The sequence below is a fragment of the Sarcophilus harrisii genome, chromosome 6 (genome assembly GCF_902635505.1).
Source record: "Sarcophilus harrisii chromosome 6, mSarHar1.11, whole genome shotgun sequence".
NCBI classification, from domain to species: Eukaryota; Metazoa; Chordata; class Mammalia; order Dasyuromorphia; family Dasyuridae; genus Sarcophilus; species Sarcophilus harrisii.
The window spans coordinates 212042354-212064466 of NC_045431.1; the positions used below are offsets into that span (position 1 = coordinate 212042354).

Sequence of the window (22113 nt, forward strand, 5' to 3'; positions counted from 1 at the left end):
ATCCCAATAGATCAGGGACCTTCCCAGGGTAAGGACCCTTGTGTAGTCCAATGAATACCTTCACCCAGGTTGCACCATCTTGAAAGTAAAGAAAACTTGCCAACCCACAGAACTAGCTCTGAAAACAGCAGTGAAAAAAGCCTGAAGCTTGAGATAGTGCCTCAGGCCCATGCCAGAAACCGAAACCAACTTTGACTTAAAGTTTAAAAATTAGAAATAGTGTGGGAAAATGAGCAAATAATATACCAAGCTACTGTGATAGTAGGGAAGAAAAAAAGAAAACCTAGAACAAAACATACAGAAGGGGAAGCAAAAAACAAAAACAAACTAACAAAAATCAGCTATAAGAGCAGTCCCAAATGGGGAAAAATGTAAATTGGGGTACAAAACTAAAAAGAATTCCTGTAAGAGCTAAAAAGTGATTTTCAAAATTAAATGAGAGTGATAGAAAAAATATATAAAGAAATGAAAAAATATATAAAGAAATGAGATGAAAGAAACAAATTATGGAAAAAATGCAGATTGGTAAAAGAGGCAGAAAATTACTTATTAAAGTAATCTTATAAAAGATAATTGGTCAAATGAAAAACAGGAAGAAAATATCACAGATGAATCTAACACCTAAAAACAGAATTGGTTGAATGGAGGTGCAAAATATAATTAATGAAAATAACTTCTTACAAGAAGAATTGGTCCAATGGAAAAAAAATACAAAAACTCACTGAAGAACATATTTCCTTAACATTAGAATTGGACAAGGGAAAAGTAATAATTCCATGAGATACCAAGAAACAATAGAAACAAAGCCAAAAGATTGTAAAATAATAGAAAATGTGCAATACCTCATTGAAAAATTAAATCACCTGGAAAATAGATCAAAAAGAACTATATATATATATATATATATATATATATATATATATATATATATGATATAGTTAATTATTTTTTATTTTCCCCAATTACATGTGAAAACAATTTTAGCATTCATTTTAAAAATATTTTTGAATTCCAAATTCTTTTCTATCCCCTTATTGAGAAGATAAGCTATTTTACTATGTTATAAATGTACAGTCATACAAAACATATCACTGTTAGTAATGTTGTTAAAAAAAAAAAGACCAAAAAAACCCCAAGAAAAGTAAAGAAAAAAACATGTTTTGACCTTCATTTACAACCCATCAGTTCTTAAAGGCCTCATTTCTAAAATATATAAAGAAAATTTTATCTCAAATTTATAAGAATTCAATTCATTCTCCTATTGATAAATGGTCCAAGGATATGAACAGCTAAATATTCAAAGAAATCCTTTTGTGATATCCCAAAACCAGAAATAAAGTTGATGTTTATCAATGATGAATGGTTGAATGGATTTCTATAGGGATGGAATAGGAAATGATTGCATTGTAATAAAAGTAAAATATGAATACTTTAAAAAACATGGACTGAACTTATGTATTGAATAATATTGGCTACAAAATGGTTTTAATTTCTTCATCTGAAATTAAAACCATTTTGTAGCCATATTAAAGGTGCTCTAAATCACTATTGATTAGAGAAATGCAAATTAAGACAATTCTGAGGTACCACTACACACATCTCAGATTGGCTAAGATGACAGGAAAAGATAATGACAGATGTTGGAGGGGATGTAGGAAAACTGTGACAGTAATACATTGTTGGTAGAATTGTGAACTGATCTCACCATTCTGGAGTGTAATATGGAACTATGCCCAAAGATTTATCAAACTGTGCATACTTAGCAATAACAATATTATAAGATGATCATTTCTGATGGATGTGACTCTTTTCAACAATGAGATGGTTCAGGCCAGTTCCAATGGTCTTGTAATGAAGAGATACATTTGCACTCACAGAGTGGACTATGGGAACTGAGGGTGCATTGCAACATAGCATTTTCACTCTTGTTTTCTTACATTTTGTTTTCTTTCTCATTTTTTATCTGATTTTTCTTGTGCAGCAAGATAATTGTGGAAATATTTATACAAGTATTCATATATTTAACCTATATTTAATTACTAGCTGTCTAGGAGTAGAGGTGTAGGGAAGGGAGGGAAAAAATTGGAACACAAGGATTTGCAAGGGTACATGTTGAAAATTATCCATGCATATGCTTTGGAAATAAAAAGTTTTAATATAATCCATCAGTTCGTTCTCAGAAGATGGATAGCATTTTTCATTGTAATTACTTCAGAAATATCTTAGATCATTATATTGCTGAGAATAACTGTCAGTCATAGTTGATCATCATACTGTTACTGTTACTGTATACAGTGTTCTCTTTGTTTTGATTATTTCACTTTGCATCAGTTCATGCAATTATTTCCAGGTTTATCTGAGAGCATCCTGATTGTCATGTCTTTTAGCAAAATAACTATATCATCATAATCATAAACAAAAATTTGTTCTTTAATCATTTATCAATTGAGGAATGGTTCTTATGTCTAAAATTTGAACCCAGTTTCTATTTATTTGATAAATGAAGTATTTTTCAGAGAAATTTGTTGTGTATTTTTTCACTTTTATGATTTTTAACTATATATTTCCATCTATTCTAATTACCTTCTTTTTTCTTACTGTCTTTCCCCTTTCATACTGGTCATTTCTAAAAATGTTTTGTACCTATTACCTCCAATAATTTATCCTTCTGTCACAACCACTACTCATGCTACTTCTCTTAGCCACTTTCCCTCCTGCAGAGGGCTGAAACTCTTAAGTAGTTGCACTGAGGTCGGTTCAAGCACTTAGGGCTAATTACTGATTGGACAATACTCTATGGGCATATGCTTGGAAAATGGTCCTTCCCACTCTCCTGTGCTGGCTCAATGATTGGTGTATACAGGGGATTGTAGAAGGGACTAGGGAGTGGAGTAAAATGAGCCAGAGTCACTTTTTGTGGTAAATGAGGAAGAAGGCTGTTGTGGAGATTCTACTTCCATCCTGTTCACTTCTACCCCTAAAGACCAAGAATAAAGACTAAGGACTTTCGTTTATTCTGACTCAGGCTGATTCTGGAGTGCTAGCACGGTCATCACACCCTCCTATTTCCTATATGGAATTCTAGTTTCAAGAAATTATTTTTTCAATGAATTTTTGTACTTTTCCCCCCAATTTGGCAAATTCTGATTTTTTTTGCACTTCCTTTGCCATTTGTCTTACTCTACTTCTAAAGTATTATTTTCTTTTTGTTCCTCCTTTACCAAGCTGTTGAATCTTTTTCATGATTTTCTTGCATACTCTCATTTTTCCCAATGTTTCCTCTACCTTTATTGATTGATTTTGTAAAATCCTTTTTGAGATCTTCTATGGCCACCTTTTTTAAAAGCTTCAGTTATAGAACTTTTGACTTTCCTTCCTTCTGACTTTGTATTTTGATCTTATTTGTCATCATAGTAACTTTATATAGTTATATCTTTTTTTCTATTGTTTGTTAATTTTCCCAGTGTACTTCTTGACTTTTAACTTTATGATACAGGGGATGTGTTTCCACACTATCCTAAGCTTCAAAAATGTTGGGCAGTTTTGTTCAGAGATACTTCTAGGAACCTGTAATTTTCCAGCATTTCCAAAGTGGTAAATTCTAGAGAGAGGTATGTTTACTATTTTCCTAGCCTGTGATCGTGTCTATGAGCAATCACAGGCACTCTTTTCCACCCTGGAAATGTGACCAGGGTGCCAGCTCTCTTGAAGCTGCAAGCACTGGTGCCAGTTCTCCTTACCCTGGCACTGAGACATAAAACTATGACTGAAATCCAAGTATGGGAAATGCAATAGAATCCTACCCATGGTGCTAGTAAAAGAACCCCCATAATCTCTTTCTAACCACTTGTCTGATCTCCTTACCATCTGTGGGTTAAGGTCCAGAGATCATCACTGACACCACTGATTCAATTATTCCCAAGGCCTACTGCTAGCTTGCTGGGGTATGATCTGAATTGTCCTTTATTCCACTTTCATTCTGGTATAACAGAACTAACATCTAACCTTCTAAATTGTCTTGGGTTAAAACATCATTTCCCCTGTCCTCCTACTATAGGATTCGTTTTGAGACACTAGGAAAATTGTTTGAAGGAGTTTGTAATAGACATCAGGTGAGTCCCTGTGCATACATTCTTTCCAATATGATCTTCTGCAAGGTTCTCTGAGGGAATGAATACATGGGTCATTTCATTAACATGGAAGCAGAGGAGCCAACAAATTAACTGTTTTGGAGGTACAATACACAGCAGCAATATAAGCACAGATAGAGAAATAGCATTACCATAATAAGAAATTTACCACAAATATTAAATTCTTTCTTCCATCATGACAACCACTGCAAAGGAATAATCAATGGGCATTTGGTGATTAGTAGGAGAACTAGATTTCTCAACTACTTATTTCAGGTTAACTGAATTTCTAAACTAAATTCAGAAACTGAGAAACATGGCTTGGTTAAGTTAACAACACTTTTTGTGTGGTACAGGACAAAATCAATTACAAAAAGCATTAATTTTTCCTTAATTCTCCCTTTTTTTCTGATGGCAGACCTGTCAACATTTTTACTGATTGTTCAATATAAAAGCAACAAGTAATCATAGTTTAAACCATAATAAGAATAACATGGACTAATTTAGAAGGAAAGTTTGCAGGACACCAAAATAACTCAGGATACAAATACAGTGGAAGAAAAAGAAAGTATTACAATAATGATCATCAACATTAATATGAAGTATCTTTTCATTTTAATAATCTATTCCCAATGTCCATTTAATCTGCAACAAATAAATAAGGGGGGAAATTAAAAAAAATTATGCAAGTATCATCTTCCCACATAGGAATATAAAGTTTAGCTCTTTTGAATTCCTTGTTTTCTTTTCTCACTTTAACCTGTTTATTCTTCTCTGGTATTTTGATATTGAAAGTCATTTTTTATTTAGCTCTGGTCTTTTCATTATAAAATATTGAAATCTTTCTGTTTCATTGACTGACCATTAAATAGTTACCATATAAAATCATTTTTATTAATGAGATTTTAAAAACATGAATATTCAAATACACTTAAAAATTTTGTTTATGCATTTAAATAATGTGATAGTATATTAGTGATTTTTATATGTGTCTTTTCCAGTATGCTATATTTCAATCTCTTTAAAAGTAAGGACCATCAAAGAATATGAACAATTTTCAGATGATGAAACTGAAACTATTTCTACTTATATGAAAAGGTGTTCCAATTCATTATTGATCAGAGAAATGCAAATTAAGACAACTTGGAGATACCACTACATACCTGTCAGATTGGCTAAGAAAACAGAAAAAGATAATGATGAATGTTGGAGGGGATGTGGGAAAACTAGGACACTGATGCATTGTTGGTGAAGTTGTGAACATATCCAACCATCTGGAGAGCAATTTAGAACTATACTCAAAAAGTTATCAAACTGTGCATACCCTTTGATCCAGCAGTGTTACTACTGGGATTATATCCCAAAGAGATCATAAAGAAGGGAAAGGGACTTGTATGTGCACGAATGTTTGTGGCAGCCCTTTTTGTAGTGGCTAGAAAGGGAAACTGAATGGATGTCCATCAGTTGGAGAATGGCTGAATAAATTGTGGTATATGAATATTATGGAATATTACTGTTCTGTAAGAAATGACCAGCAGGATGATTTCAGAAAGGCCTGGAGAGACTTAAAGCAACTGATGCTGAGTGACATGAGCAGAACCAGGAGATCATTATATACTTCAACAACAATACTATATGAGCATCAATTCTGAAGGACATGGCCCTCTTCGGCAATGGGAGGATCCAATTCAATTCTAATTGATCAGTGATGAACAGAACCAGCTACACCCAGTGAAAAAACACTGGGAAATGAGTGTGGACCACAACATAGCATTTGTACTATTTCTGTTGTTGTTTATTTGCATTTTTGTTTTTCTTCCCAAGTTAATTTAACTTTCTTTCTAAGTCCAATTTTTCTTGTGCAACAACAGAACTGTATAAATATGTACACATATATTGTATTTAACATGTTTAACATGTACAGGACTACCTGCCATCTAGGGGAGGAGGTGGAGGGAAGGAGGGGAAAATCTGGAACAGAAGTGTTTGCAAAAGTCAGTGTTGAAAAATTACCCATGCATAAAGCTACAATAATAATAATAATAATAATAAAATTAAGGACCATGCCATTTTTAGTTCTTTGTCTCCCCAAGTGGATGCTTAATTTTTTTGTTGAATTGTAGCATTAAGCACAAAGCACACAAGATTCCTATGAAAGATATTTAGACAACAGTGATGCTAAATTGAACTAATTATAGAGATTTGTCAGTGTAATTGAGGAGTTGAAGTTTCTATAAGGTCTAGAACATTTTTTTTAGGAAATGGGAGATGACATTTAAATTTGTTTGTGTATGAATATATGTATATTTCCTCAATGATGTCCTTTGTTGCTACATAACCAATTATTAATTACATTTTAAATATTTTGGGTGAAATTTATTTTCATTTTCAATTTCATGTCTTCTCCCTCTCTCTGCTGCCTTTTCAACAAATTTAGAAGGCAAAAAAATCTGATAGCTATTATGAATATAAAATTATGTAAATGTATTTCCATATCCAATATGTTTTGGGGTGGGAACAAGAAAAATAAAGGAAGGGAAAAATGCTTCAGGGTCCAATTTTTGTCTAACATTTCTGTCTAGAGGTGGGGCATGATGAAACATGCATTCTTTGGAATTGTCATAAATGAATGTATTGATAAGAATTGCTAAGACTTTTACATTTGATTGTTAATAGAATATTGCTTTTACTATACATAATATATAGGTACAAGTATACATATATATGTGTATACATATATATATATATATATATGTATAAATATTGTTCTATTTCTCTTCACTTGCCTTCGCATCAGTTCAAAAGTCTACTGAGTTTCTGATTTTGAGCTTTTTTTTTTTTCCTGTTTTCTAGGCTGAACCTACTGTCCTGGGAAATAAAAGAACACTTCAAGTTGAATCACCAAAAGAAGAGCCAAGTACCAAGTGTGATTCTCCAGATGTAAGATTAATTTATATAGTATAATCAGAAACAGTGCGCAAATCTATTTTATTGAAATACACATATTTAAATAATTTTCCATTTGTAGCCCTATAGAAAATCTAAGCATTTTTCTGTTTGGATTCTGAAAGGCAAATGTTTTCATGACTTAAAATATGTTGGCATTTCCACCAGGAATTTGTAAGCAGAGTTTACAAAGCTTTCGTAGAATAATCTAGTCCAAGAGATGTAACTTCATGATTAGCAGGTTCAGCAATCTGTTTTTTCCCCTCAGAAATTTAGTTGGAATGCTGCTGATATATAATGAAGGTCCAAGCTTAGTTATATAATACTCCCAACAGGCAGCCGGCAAAACTCCATGGCAGAACTACTTCATTGGAATGGAAAGGAAGCGGATTAACTTGAAATGATAACAGGAGTGAATTTTAAAAGCATGGAGTTGTGCATTCTGCTATATAATGACCAAGAAATAGAGTGAATTCTGAGACTCAGATGAAGTTAGCAGGATATCAGAGAGTATTAAGGAGCCTTAGATAATGAGTTAGAAAGTGATATGCTGCTATAGTGTGATAGAAACAAATATTCAGAAATTAAGATATTTTGATAGCAGCCAATGGTCTTCCATTTAATATATATGAAACCTTAAGGACCTCTCTTACCCATTTTCTTTAGCTTTCAGAACTGTCAAGCTTATGCCACAGGGTTACTATAATGATTAAATGAACATGGAGACACTCCAAAGCTATCAAGAGTAATACGCAGGTAAAGAATGACCAATTTACAGAAAAATAAAATGACAGTTACACAAGGATATAAACTATGGCTTAAAAACATATTAAAGTTAAGTACTCTTCACCCAATAAAAGGGACCCTAAAAGCAGTCATATTGATTTTAATGGAAATAAGACAAAATTTATTAAACAGATTAATATAACCAATAGTCTCCCTCATATTAATATTGAACATTTATGTTAGGCAGATACTTATATTATTTCTGAATGGAGATTAGAAGAGATAGTCAAGGCTGTGTCTTAGATAAGGATATGACTGTTTTTAAAATATTGTTGTAGTTGTAATTGTACATATTAAGAGTAGCTAACATTTATATTGCATCCACGATGTGCCAGGCCCTAAATGCAAAGCGTTTTATGATTATGAGCTCCTTTTATTCTCACAATTGTAGGAGATAGGTGCTGTTCTCATACCTATTATACCAATGAGAAAACCAGGGTGAGCAAAGGTTCTGCCTGATCCAGAGTCCTGATCCAATGCTCTATCCACTGAACTCCTGACTGCCCATATTCTGAATCTCCTACTAAATTACTACATTATATAAACTAATTATGTTAACTTTTTAATATATTTTTATTCATTCCATTAAATATTTCACAATTGCATTTTAATTTAAAAAATAAAAATGTTTTTCAAATTCTCTCCCATTCCTTGAAAAAGCAAACACTATTTTTATTTTTTTAAACTGCCTGGAAAATGAAGCAAATGATGTTGTAGAGTGACCTGAATTTACATACAATCTCTCTTATTTATTGTGACTTGGTCAAATAACAATCATTCCAAACCTGATTGTTTAGTTCTCAAATGAAGATAATTATGCATTCTTCCCACTTAAGATTTTAAAAATAAAATGAGATCACAGATGTGAAAGTACTTTGTAACCCTAGAGTGCTATTACTGATATGAATTAAGCAAAAATGTCTGAAGTGTTTAATATATTCAAGGCATATAAATACAATTTATGATATTGGCTATGTCAGGAAGCTGTAAGTTCCCATTACTGGATATTTTCAAGATGAGCTTGAGGAATTAGGGTTTGGAGATAGGCTTTATGTTTCAGGTGCAAATTGGAATATTTTATGATTTTCAAAGTCCCTTCCAACACTGTTCTTTTTTTCAATATCATGGCAGAGGGTAAGCCAGCTAAAAGCAACTAATACAATCAACATCGAGGCCATGATGACAGCAAGTAGGGAGAGATTTCAGAAGGAAGAATGAATGTTTCACATTAGTAGTTACTAAACTATTGTGGAACTGTTGGACAATTTTGCTATTCATTGAAAGGGAATGAACTAATTTTCTAAGGCACAAGAAATTTATGACTGTGCTTTTGTTGTAACTTAGGAAAGTATTTTGCTTTGCTAACATTTCAGTATGTCTCCTTCAATCCATTAGTCAATGAGGAGATAGTCTTCAGGTCTATGTGTTCTGATGCCCTTTTTACTCCTCTTAGGCATCTGTATTCTGTAGCTATGCTTAGTACCTTCTAATTGGCTAATTATCAACTTTCTGGTATAGTTAAATCAGGGAAAATAAAACTTCACAATGTTTGAGCTGCATTTTTAAAAATAAGATAATTCTATAAAATTCAACCCCAGAGGTGTCAAACATGGCCTACAGTTGATAATTCAGCTTACAACAATCTCAAGTGTGATTTAATGTATTTAGGACCTGAAAAATATTTAACAAAATAAATTTTAAAAAATAAAAATATAATAGCACATAGTTAATGTAATTATCTGGTTTCTAAGTCAATATGCAACCCAAAGAGATCCTTAAATATGTTTTCTATTTAAAATGGCACAATAATTGTATTGAGAGTTAGCTCTGAAATTAGAAAGGTCCAAGTTCAATTATTTATCAGATATATCCTAGCTGGAGGATTTTGAAGATGTACTTTCCACTCTATAACAGAACAATATTACCTAATTTAATACTTGCAATAGCCACTGCTCCATTTCACCAAACTTAATGATTGTTTGGGAATCCCAAATATTCATCTGTAATTCTATAATAATTCAAAAAGATGTCATGTTGGAGAATAATGGAATTTAAATTACTAAATATAGACAAGCAGAGATTTTTTCCAGTGGATGAGTCTTTCTTAGTGCCCCTCAAATCATCATTTTGTTTATATATGACATCTTAATTTTCAAATGGAAATGTGAAATCTTAAATATTTTTATCTTTTGATATTTTATTAGTGGTAATGGCAATATTCCATTACTCAATTTAATATTTAATAATTTCTGACAACACTGGAAAAAACCATTTCTAACTTGACAGTAGGTTGGCCCATAGTACCGTCTGTGGATTCTCAGTTTACTTTGAATCCTCATTAAGTATCAGTGTGATGGTGAGGTGGTGATCATAGTGGTGAGATGACATGTAAGAACTAAACTTAGTTTGAAATTAAGAATATAGGACCAGAATGATTAGCATTGAATTATTGTAAATATGAATGAGAAGCATTCTGAAGGTATGGCCTTAAATTCTTTAACAAGGCAGCATATTTTAAATGTAAATAGTTACAATGAATACAGGTTACAAAGACTCGTGAATAAGAGATGATAAATTCCCAATTACAAGTAGTAATTTCACTTGCCTTACACTGACCCCAAGTGGTTTCTCACATAATATTATTGCTCTTTTTAATCTAAAAAACAATCTAACAGCCCACACTTCTAGCGATGTTGATCTCACCCCAGTTGGAAACATAGTGCTGTCTAGCAGTATTTTCCTGTCTGTTATCCTATTTCTGCTCTGAAAGGAACAGTTAAACTAGTCTTAGTGGAATTTTTCTGGCTTCTTATTACTGCCTTTCCTATGAGTGTATCACCTTAATAATGCAGTGGTCACATAATACTTAAACAACCTTCCAAAACACCATCATGAAAAAGAGAAAAAAGTTAACTCCCACTTCTGTATGCATTCATTCATTTTTAAAAGGCCAACAAATATTAATGATATTCAGATTCTAGTGTCTGCCATCTAACCTCCCAGAAGAATGGAAATATTTCAGTTTTACCTAAAAAAGAGAAACAGAAACTATGTTGGACTATTTTACCTTCCCCACAGATTTATAGCAGCTTCCGTAATATTTAGCCACACTTATGAGACACACTGAGGAATAACCAATATGTTGGATGACAGAAGCTGGATCCATGAAGATCTCAGCAGGCTCAAATGATGGCCTGAATTTAATGAGATGCAATTTAATAGGGACAGGATGCTGAGCTGTTAACATGAGGAACATAATTAAAGCTTGTGGGTATTGCAAGAGAATGACATAGTCCTGTAAGAATAGTCTAATTCCCAGAAACAGCTGAGGCTTGCTTAAAATATTGAGGCCTAAATTAAAAAATCAAGGATAAAGCTTCTTAGATATGGTGCAAGCAAGAGGGAGAAAGATATCATCTCTGTGCTTATACAAGATAAAATAATATTATGTTAGAATAATGTGATAAAAAATTTCTACCTCTCAGCTCCATTTTATATTGTTTAATTTTTCTGGAAAACCAATCTTTAGATTGATAAAAGTTACTAACAAATAAATAACAAGAAATTACACCTCAGAATAAAATGGGAATATAGTGATCTAGAAAGATGAAAGTTATTAAGACTAAATTCAAAGTCCTGCAGTTGGGTTCAAAAGATTGATTGCACATATGTAGTGTTTCAAGATAGAGCTCTTAATAAAGTTTATGTGAAAAGGGTATGAAGATTATATTGGGGTAAAAATCTCTATAAACCAAGAGAGTGATATAGCCCTCAAAAACAAAATAAAACTATACAAACACATACACATACATCTCTCATATGGTCTCAAGTTATGTTAATAATAGTTATAACACTTAGAACAAGAGGAGAAATCATCTTCATGTACTACCTGCATTCAGATCACATCTACAGTGTTATGCTTCATTTAGGAAGGAAGAAAAGAAAGGAAGGAAAGAAGGAAGAAGGAAGGAAGTAGGTGGAAGGAAAAGGGGAGGAAGAAGGAATCAAGAAAAGAAGGAAAGGGGAGGGAATAAAGGAAGGAAGGAAGAAAAGGAGGCAGGGCAAGTCCATTGGTATAAGAAATTTCTAATATGGACACTGCCTAGAAGATTAATATCTTATCTGTTATGTTACAGTTTTAGAGCATTTCCTAGAAGCAAGGGTAATGATTATTATTATTAGTAGTAGTAGTATTTATTAGTATTAGTCTTTTGAAAACTAACTCACTTTTTTGTGTCATAGAAATTTTTCAGTCCAATAATCTAGATTGATCTTGGGGCTATAGAACATGGTCAGCCATTTATGAAATATCTGATAAAAGAATTTATCCCAGATCTTTCTGGTTCCAGAGCTGACTCTCATGATCAGTGTCAGGAAGAACTTGCACATATTAAGGCAAGCACAAAGGGAAGGGGAAAGGGAGTAAGTATTTTATAGTATCTATTATGTACCAGGCAATCTGCTAAGTATTTTACAAATATCATCTCCTTTGATCCATGCAGTAAAATTGGGAAGTAGATACTGTCATTATTTGTACCTTATGCTTTAGGAAACTGAGGCAGACAGAAGACTTTCCCAAAGTGAGTGTTTTAGACTGGACATAAACTCAGTTGTTCCTGATTCCAGGTCCAGTTCTCTATCCAACGGACCAGCTAGTTGCCTCTACAAAATAGAATGAACTACCTTTGGTGGTAGCAAAAGCCTCCACCAGAACTCGTGAAACAGATACAGGAAGGATACCTGTTAGGGAAGTTTTAAAGGGTTCCCTACTTGTACCAGAGAATGGGAGCTGTCCTTGTAAATATTCTTTCCAACTCAAAAATGCTATGCTTTTTGTGATTACTAAAAATGACAAATTGCTCTCTGTGGAAGATCATTTGCCCTCGCCCAAAAAACCCATTTGTACTTGGTTTCATCGTGTTGTCAAGTCCTTGTCTCTCCTAGCAGCCCATCAAAATGTTACTATTTTTTTCAATATAACTATTTTTTAAAATGTATTCTTAGGTTCCTTTCTAATGGACTTCTAAAAGTTGAAATGGATCATCAAGTGCTTGGGGCCATATTAAATGTTCTATTCGGGGTGTTTTAAAATTGCTTTGAAATGGCTAGTTATTGCTTCAATAACTGTGCTTAGAAGGAGAGGAGGTACCTGTGCACTTTTCATTCCCTCCCCCACCATGTAAATGTTCACTATATTGTTTAATAGCATAGCAGGAATTAAAGAAATTGTGCATTTCATTATAACTTTCACCCGGGGATTAAGACTGAATGTTTAAAGTAAATGGGTTCTGTTATGTTTCTAACTGGCAGGCTTAGAGAGTTAGTGAATATTTAATTTTTGTTAATGTGCTGAGAAAATGAAGAGCTGGGTTCCGAACAATGGCTTTTGATGAGCCTGGGGACCTTTCTGGTGGTTTCATATGGTTACGCTTGCTTGCACTGCCTACACTCAGACAGGTTTATTCAGCAACAGAATAGCATTTAGGGACAGCGAGAGAGCAGAAATTTAAGACCTGAGGTAAAGGAAGAAGGATCAGCAGACTTTTTAAGTCAGAATTGAATGTTGGCAGACATAGCTAAAGCCTCCCTTTACTCGGATTTCCAGTGTTCACTTTCTGCTATTTGTCAGATATTAATGAGTTTGGGACATAAGCATTCCATCAAGATGGCAGTGGGTCAGTCTTTACCCAATGTCCTTAAACTCATGGCATAAGCTTTTCATCCTGACCTATAATTAACAGCTCATGGATTAACAATGATAAAGCCAGATAGGAAGGACTTTGACTTACTTGGGTTTGTCAGACCTGATACCTTGAAATAATGAAAGCATTTTGAATCCCATTATTTTTGCACTGATCAAGACATAAAACTAGACTTGGGCAAGGAGGATATAGGTTCAAATTTTCTTGCCTGGCATAACCTGCCTAGGTGATTTGGGGCATGTTCCATCTCATCTTGTTCCTTCATTTGTCAAAATGAAACAGTTGAACTAGGTTGTCTGTATGGATGCTTCCAGCTCCAAAGATCTAATTCTGTGCTCCTATTAAGACCTTCTATTTCTGTCATGCTTTATGAATACAAAATGCTTTTCTTGTGTGGAGTAGGAAACATAACTTGTTATCTCTATTGATAAGCAAGAGAATAATACTGAGATAGGTTAACAGGGTTTGCCCACCAGCATACTGATATATGCTGAAGATAGCATGAGTCTCCTAACTCCAGGTCCAAATCATTGATACACATGTCATTAAGAGCACTGTTCCCTACACTAGTATCACTGGCAGGGACCTTAAAGATCATTTAATTCTTATAGCAAGAAAAATTGGTAATCAGAGTGAATAGAAAATTTTGTGCAGTTCTGAGTGCCTTATTTTTAGGAAGGATGATAGGCCAGAGTATATCCAGAGAAGGTTACCTGGTATGGTGGCATGCTATGACTCAAGCCATGGCCAGACTGCTTGAACCAAATGTGGATGTTGATACTGAACGGAATTTAGGAATGAGAATGAACATGATAGTCATCTTCAAGTATTCAAAGGTTTGGTCCACCAAAGTGTTAGGATATTGATTGTAATTGATCCTAGGGGAAGAACTGGAAGCAGTGAAAAGAGGCTACAATTGCAGATATAGACTCATTGTAAGGGAAAATAAAAAATGATTAAAAATAAATGTTTTCTCAAAACAAAATCGGCTGCCTCAAGAAATAATGGAATCTTCCTCATTAACAATGTTCAGGTGAAGACTAGATGATCACTTTTAGAGGAATTGTAGAACAGATTTGATTCTGGTAGAGGTTGATCTAGATGGAAAGAGGTCCCTTATTACTAAGATTTTATGAAATTAGACTCTATTAAGTGACACAGGAGCTAATGAAGAAAGCACGACTAAAACTCAGATGTCTTGCCCTCATTTTTCTCATTTCAATAATCAGCTCAAGCTATTCTTGGTTTCAGTGTCTTATTATCCAACCCTCTTCATTATTTCCTTTTTATTTTAATTTTTTAAAATTTTGTTTTCAGGCTCTTCTGAAAAGAAAAAAACAACTCTGGTTGATTAACTGCCTTTACCATCCTGATAATTATTCTTTTAGTAAATAAGACAAAATTCATCCAGTTCACATTGACAAGGGAGGGAGAAATATTGGCCCGAACATACATACATTTCTGAACAAGACTGCATTGAGCCACAGCTTTTTTTTTAGCATGCTGTCATAGAGTTTAGAGTCTTTAAACCCCTCCCAAATATACTTTCAAACCATGGCTTCAAAGGGTCAGAAAGATTATAGTTGCTAGAATTGTACATTTGATTATAATCATTCCATGTTTTTCAAATATTTATGGTGGGGCTTCAGAGGCTAATTCCACTTTGCTTAGGTAGTTGTGGACAGCATAATTAATACCAAAAAGAGAGTAAGATCCACTAGTGTGGAAAAAGGAAAGTCAATCTCCAGCCATGCTTGACAATGATTGACAGTTACAACCCAACATTAGCTTTATTCTTTTTGAGTTTATTGAGAGCCACACAAGTTCAAAGTGGAAAGAAAGTCAATATTGTTTTTGGAGAAGCAGCAGCATCTGTTTAATGGGCTGTTAATTCTGAAATATTTCCTCCTTGGTCTGTGTCCTTCTTCATACTTAGTTTTGCTCTTGAAACTGCTCATGTCATGTTCAGATCCAAACCAACAATATAACTTTTAAAGCATTGAAAAACTTTTAAGTTGCACCAGAAGCCTTAAGGTAAATTTGACGGACAGGTTTGATGAACAGAATCTTTAAGAATGAAGATGTGGGAGATGACAGCAAAGGTACCATCTGAAGTGAAGGTCACTTTAGGAGGCTGGGAGACTGATGTGAGAGAGTTTTTTTTTTCCTCTGTTGAAACCTAAGCAGAGAAAGACAGAGCAGAAAGCAGACAAAAAGGCTTCTAAGAAACACAACAACAAAAACAGCAAATCACTTGACATTGTCAGAATGTTGTCAAGAGCAGAACTAGTGTGTTCAAACCAAAATCAATATAATGATGATGATCACATATTAGAAACAATTAAGCTACCTTAATTTCCAAGTTAAATTTTAGAAGGATGGGGCAAAAGCCAGTAAAAGATGGGGAGAGATCAGTGAAAAATAAAAAAATCTGTAGTGCTCACCTAGTAAATACTCATTTCCCTTACTTGACAATTCTGCTAAATCACATTACTGTGGATTTGTGATATTTCCATACCCTGTGGTTAGTAATTAGTATAATTCGGCCAACTCACACAGTATTACTATTTACCCTGCATGCTTTTGTAACTATTGTGGCTTTTTGACAGATTGAGTGACATTTTCAAAGAGTTGTGATATTCCCTGAGTTTCTTTGGCTATCCTGTGTATGTGTCTGTAATCATTTTAATGAAGATGCATTCTTGGCTCATCTAGTCTCATAATTTATGGGCCCAGCTGCACACTTTTCTTGTTCTGTATTATTTAAAGGGTGAGCTGCATGCTGTAACTGCCACATGTTTGCATGCTTTCTTGATCACTATATGTTTTTCATTTGCTAAATATTCAGATACAGGTACTTTGCCAATCAGACTGCATATTTAACTCATCGAGATGATGGAAGTAATCTTTAGACTTGTGCCCGGTCTTTGATTGTACTATATTCTTTATCCTAATTTATATTTTAGCTTTTATATTATTCTTGGAGCAGAAGAAAGGGAGCTGTTTTAAATAATCAACCATCCACTACAAATAGGCATGTTAAAATCTCTATAGATTCTTTCAAAAGCACAATTACTTCATTTTTTTTATTCATGTGAAAGAAATAAAATAAGATCTAAATGTGTGTAATTTTCATTTTCTTGAATGAGGAACAATTTTGGTTCTGACTGATGATGAAGAAAGAAACTAGCGCTCTTTTGTTCAGACATTTTATTTGAAAAATTCATAAGCATCTCTGTGGTTGTGTATGTTTATATATGCATATATGTTTATACACAATTGTGTGGATAGATAGATATAGTATACATATAGCTATATTGCCTTTGTGCACATATTTCTATGATTTCATTATTTTAGAGAAATCACAGTAAGGAAACTCCATCTACCAATACCAATCAATTATTCCTATGTAATTATCAATATTACAGAGTTTATTGGTACATTAAAAGCCAAAAGTGACATGTTTTGATTTAGACAGCGAAGACTTCCTAAGTCAGTCACTATCCTATCCCACCTGTTTAATGTGTAGTAGATACCTCATCTCAGGAATAGAAATTAAGAAAGTTAATTAGGTTTAAAAATTAAGTTCTGACTCCAAATCCCTTATTTTTTTAACACAACACTATATTGTTTCAGTAGAGGCACATGAGCATTTTTAAACTTAAAAAAGACATAGTTCTAGGAAACTAAAGAAGGGAAGCAGTTCATTATATCTGACCTTAAGTTTTTGAAAGGCTATCATGGAAAAGAGGGATTAGATTTATTCTACTTGGTCTTGGACAAGAACTATCAGAACTAGGAAAAACATAGAGAATTTCCATTAAGGCATACATAAGCTTCATAGATGGAAAAAGAAAAAAAAATACAATCAGAGCTTTCCAGAGATAACATGTGTTGTCTCTCAATGAGTGCCTACTCCTAATTAGAGTTCTCTTTTCAGAGATTAGATAGAGATTTCCTATTTGGTATGTGTTAGAAATGTTTCTTCTTAACCAATTAGAGGAGAGTTCCTTTAAGGTTCCCTCCAATTTTGAGATTGATTCAATGATGGTGATTATACAGAAAATGGTATAAAGATTATTTGATACAATGTATGGATATTTAACTATCAGGAGGATCAAAAAGAAATTTCAGTGCAGATTGACACCTGCTTTGCAAATGGTCATCATCATTATCATTCTCAACATCAGGAACATTTATATAAAACTAACTGTTGGTATTTAGCTAAATGATTTACAATAATTATTTCATTTTACAACAACCATGATATGTAGGTTATATTATATCATATTACTATTATATTATATTATATTATTACTCTCCTTTCATAGATGAAGAAACGAGGCAAATGGAGTAGTGAGCTACCTAGCATCATACATATAATGATGTTGTGAGTCAGTATTTGAACTCGGGTCTTCCTGATTCCAGATTGGCTATGATATTTATAATAATAAATATCTCACCCAGAATCACAATCATTATGTTTTAAACTTCATAATTTCACAAGTGCAAATGGGTTCTTTATACAGTAGTAGAAAACGTTGCCTTCCACAGAAACTATAGACAAATCTATTAATATTACCACTGTGATTTTATTGGTATTAAGAATTCTCCTTACTGATACACTTTTACCACTTCCCTTCAGCTGAGAGTGTCAGAGAGTTGCCTAAGAAGAAGGTTATTCAGCCATATATTGGAATAAGATCAGAACCCAATTATTTTCTGACTTTGAATCTATTTCTCTATCCACATTTTTCCATATTATTTTTGTGTAATTCTCTATTTTTAAAAGAGGGAGGGTCTTTGTGAAGTAGGATATAGACCAACATAAGAGACAAATAATATACACCTATTAAAAGTTTTCACACTGAGTAAGCATAGACCTTTGAGGGTTTTTTGTTTGTTGTCTATTTATTTTGTTTGTTTTATTGATTTTGCTTAGTTTTATTTTTTCTCAAATTACAAATAGTAAAAATTTTAGCATTCATTTTTTAAAATTTTAAATTCCAAATCATTTTCATCTTTCTCACCCTTCCTTGAGAAGGGAAACAATTTGATATAAATTATACATTTACAGTCATGTAAAACCTTTCCACATTAGCCACATTGCAATCAAAAATGAAGAGCAAAACCCCAAGAATATTAAAATTATATACTTCAATATACCCTCAGACTCCATGCATTCTTTGACTGGAGATAGCATTCTTCATCCTAACCTCATTAGATCATTACACTACTGAGATTAGCAAAGTCATTCACAGTTCATCTTTGTACAACATTGGTGGTACTGTGTACAATATTCTCCTGATTCTGCTTATTTCATTTTGCAGCAATTCCTGTAAGGCTTTCCAGATTTTTCTGAAGGCATAATTCTTTTTTTTTTGGGGGGGTCACACAGCTGGGACTTGTTAAGTGTCTGAGACCAGAATTGAACTCAGGTCCTCCTGACTTCAGGGCTGGTGCTCTACCCACTGTGCCCCTTAGCTGCCCCCTGAAAGCATCATCATTATAATTTCTTTTGACACAATTCTATTCCATCATAATCATGTATTGCAACTTGTTCAACCAATTTCCAAATGGATGAACATTCCTTCAACATCAAGTTCTTTGCCAATACAAATAAACACTTTTATATTTATAGGTTCTTTTTTTTTCTATGATCTCTTTGGAATACAGACCTACTAGTGGTATTGCCAATAGTGGGTAAGCATAGTTTTATATTCTTTTGGGCAGATTTCTAGAGAAGTTAGATCAGTCCAAAACTGTCATTGGGGCATTATTGCTATCATTAAGGTATTCCAGATGTATCCCATTCTTTGTGACCTAATTTAAGTTTCTCTTGTCAAAGATACTGCTATGGTTTGCTATTTCCTTTTCTAGTTCATTTTACAAATGAGCAATTGAGGCAAACAGGGTTAATTACTTTCCCAGGATCACACAGTTAGTAAATTTCTCATTTATGATTTGAATTCAGGATGAATCTTCCTGACTTCAGGCCTGCTACTCTACCCAAGGTAGAGTACAAGTGCTTTAGTGTTGCTATTTTTCCACATCTCAAACATTTGTAATTTTCTTTTTTCTATTATCTTAGCCAATCTAATAGATGGAAGATGATACTTTACTTGCTTTAATTTTTGTTTCTTTACTTAATAGAGACTTAAGGCCCTTATTTTTTTTTAACATGACTACAGATAGCTTTGATTACTTTGACTAAGTGCCTGTTCATAGCCCTTGGTCTATATTGGAGTTGCAGAATGATTTATAATCTTATAAATTTCACTCAGTTCTCTTTCTCTCTATATAAGGCCTTTATTAGAGAAAATTGCTAAGATTCCAATCCCTTCTCCCTAGTTTCCTATTTTCCTTCTAATCTTAGCAACATTGGTTTTGTTTGCTTCATAGTTCTTTTTAACAAAATTAGGTACAAGTGGATCTATTGCCTCATGGTTCTTTGACCATGTATTCCATCTCTGTATTCCATAAGGTTCCAGATTTTAGTGAACCTGTGTCTTTTGTAGGAAGAAGGAAAGAAAGAAGTTGTAAAACTTCTTCAACTGTAGTAATTATAAAGGGGAGATGGATTTTCATGTAGAATAGTAATTAGAATTTGTCCTATTGGGTATCTGTAGGCAAGAGTATATAGAAATTACATTAAGATGGATTAAGTTTCATAGGGGGAAAAAAACAAACAAAAATAAAAATTTCCTGCCAGTTAATGGTAGAATGTCCTAATGGATAATGCAGAGTTTCCTGTTGCCATAGATCTTAAGTTGAAAGCTAACTGCCTGTTGGGAAAATTATTGAAGGGTTTTATGGCTCTGAGGTAGTTTAAGATACTTTACTCTAAGATACTTTTCAGTTCAGACTCTTTGCTCCCATAATATCATTTAATTCAAGGATCATGACCCCAGAAGAGTACCATTTTGCCCATAATCTCTCTCATTTATTCCAGGGCATAATGAACTTTCTCTTTTCTCAATTTCTTTTTTTTTTTTTTCAATTTTAATTAATGTTTTCCATTAATATCACCTTAATTTTCAAATTAATTTTTAAACATACCTGCACATTCCATGTCAATAAGCCATTGCCACCAAGAACTTATAGAAGACTTGTTTAAAAATATATATAGGGCAACTAGGTGGTGCAGTGAATAGAGTACCAGCCCTGAAGTCAGGAGGACCTGAATTCAAATTTGGCTTTAGACAGTTAACACTTCCTAGCTGTATGACCCTGGACAAGTCATTTAACCCCAATTGCCTCAGCAAGAAAGTAGATAGATAGATAGATAAATAATAACAATAAAAAGATAGGAAAAAAAAAACAATTGAGCAAAACAAACCAAGACAATTAGCAGTAATATATTATGTAATACATAATAATAATCGTTATACTTTTCTCCAATGAAGGAGGAGGTAAGAGTCTTTTTCTCTTCTCTTTATCAACACTGAACTTAATCTTTTTAAATGAACAAGTCTCTCTCTCTCTCTCTCTCTATATATATATATATATGTATATATATATATATATATACATATATTTTTATATATCCATACATATACAAACACAGTATTTTTTTGTTCTTTTCATTTCTTGAAATACTTGTATATTTTATTTCCCTGGGTTTCCTTAGTTAAGTTTTCATCGTTCCTTGTTTTCTGAAACTTCTCTATATTCTTCGGAGTTATAATGATTTGTACAATTATTACATTTATATGGCATTTTGTATTGTCATTTTAGTATTTCATGTATATAAATATTGTACTATCCTTGAATGCAGGAGCCACCTCATTCTTTCATTGTATCCCTTTGATGCTGTATATAGTTGTATCTATTCTTAGGTAGATAGAATTGGCATGGCAGCCTACTGGTGAAAAGCTGAATGCAGAATCATAAAAACTGAGTTCCATTGTAAACTTGAGAATTACTTTGCTTCTCAAAAAAATCATGGTAACCCTCTTCCTAATTGTTTACTTTCAAGTGCCAATTATATCCTATAATTCTTCAAATGGTAGAGATATGTAAATATGAATTTCATTGATAATGATAGGATCATAGATTTAGAACTGAAATTGGTCATCTAATCTAATCTATTGCTAATCCATTTTATACAGAAAGACACTGAGACAGAGAGTAGCTAAATCATCCATCTATTAGCATAGAGAGAGTTTGAGCAAGGATTAGAGTTTGAATTTGAACTTAGATCTTCTGACTTTAAATACCATACTCTTTCCAATGTAACATTTATTCAATAACCAAAAGACTTTAAAGCGAGCAGTTATATGTATGTCAACATATAATGTATATAACGTAGTTTAAATGTATTTGACTAGTCTCAGCTAATTTTTGCAAGTAAAATTACTTCATTTTTTTCTTTCCCCCACATGAACCATTACTTCTGTATAGGGAAAAATGGTCGGAAAAGACAGCATGTTAACAAAATTGTCTTTAAGTGTTGTCTGTCTATGGGTAATGTTTTCTACTTGGAAAATGAAATCATGAATAAGCAGGAATGTATTGACAGGAACTTGAATCTCAGCACTGATTCCAAA

The 22113-nt window shown here is 33.1% G+C and overlaps 1 protein-coding gene across 2 annotated transcripts in view; it reads left to right on the forward strand.

Annotated features, from left to right (window-relative positions):
- The window catches only part of LUZP2 (leucine zipper protein 2), a 684014-nt gene that overhangs the window by 622625 nt on the left and 39276 nt on the right, over positions 1 to 22113 (forward strand). For both annotated transcript variants that reach the window (XM_031941821.1, XM_031941822.1), the window contains exon 10: positions 6984 to 7070. In XM_031941821.1, the coding sequence (XP_031797681.1) occupies positions 6984 to 7070 (87 nt within the window). The remainder of the gene's footprint in view (positions 1 to 6983; positions 7071 to 22113) is intronic.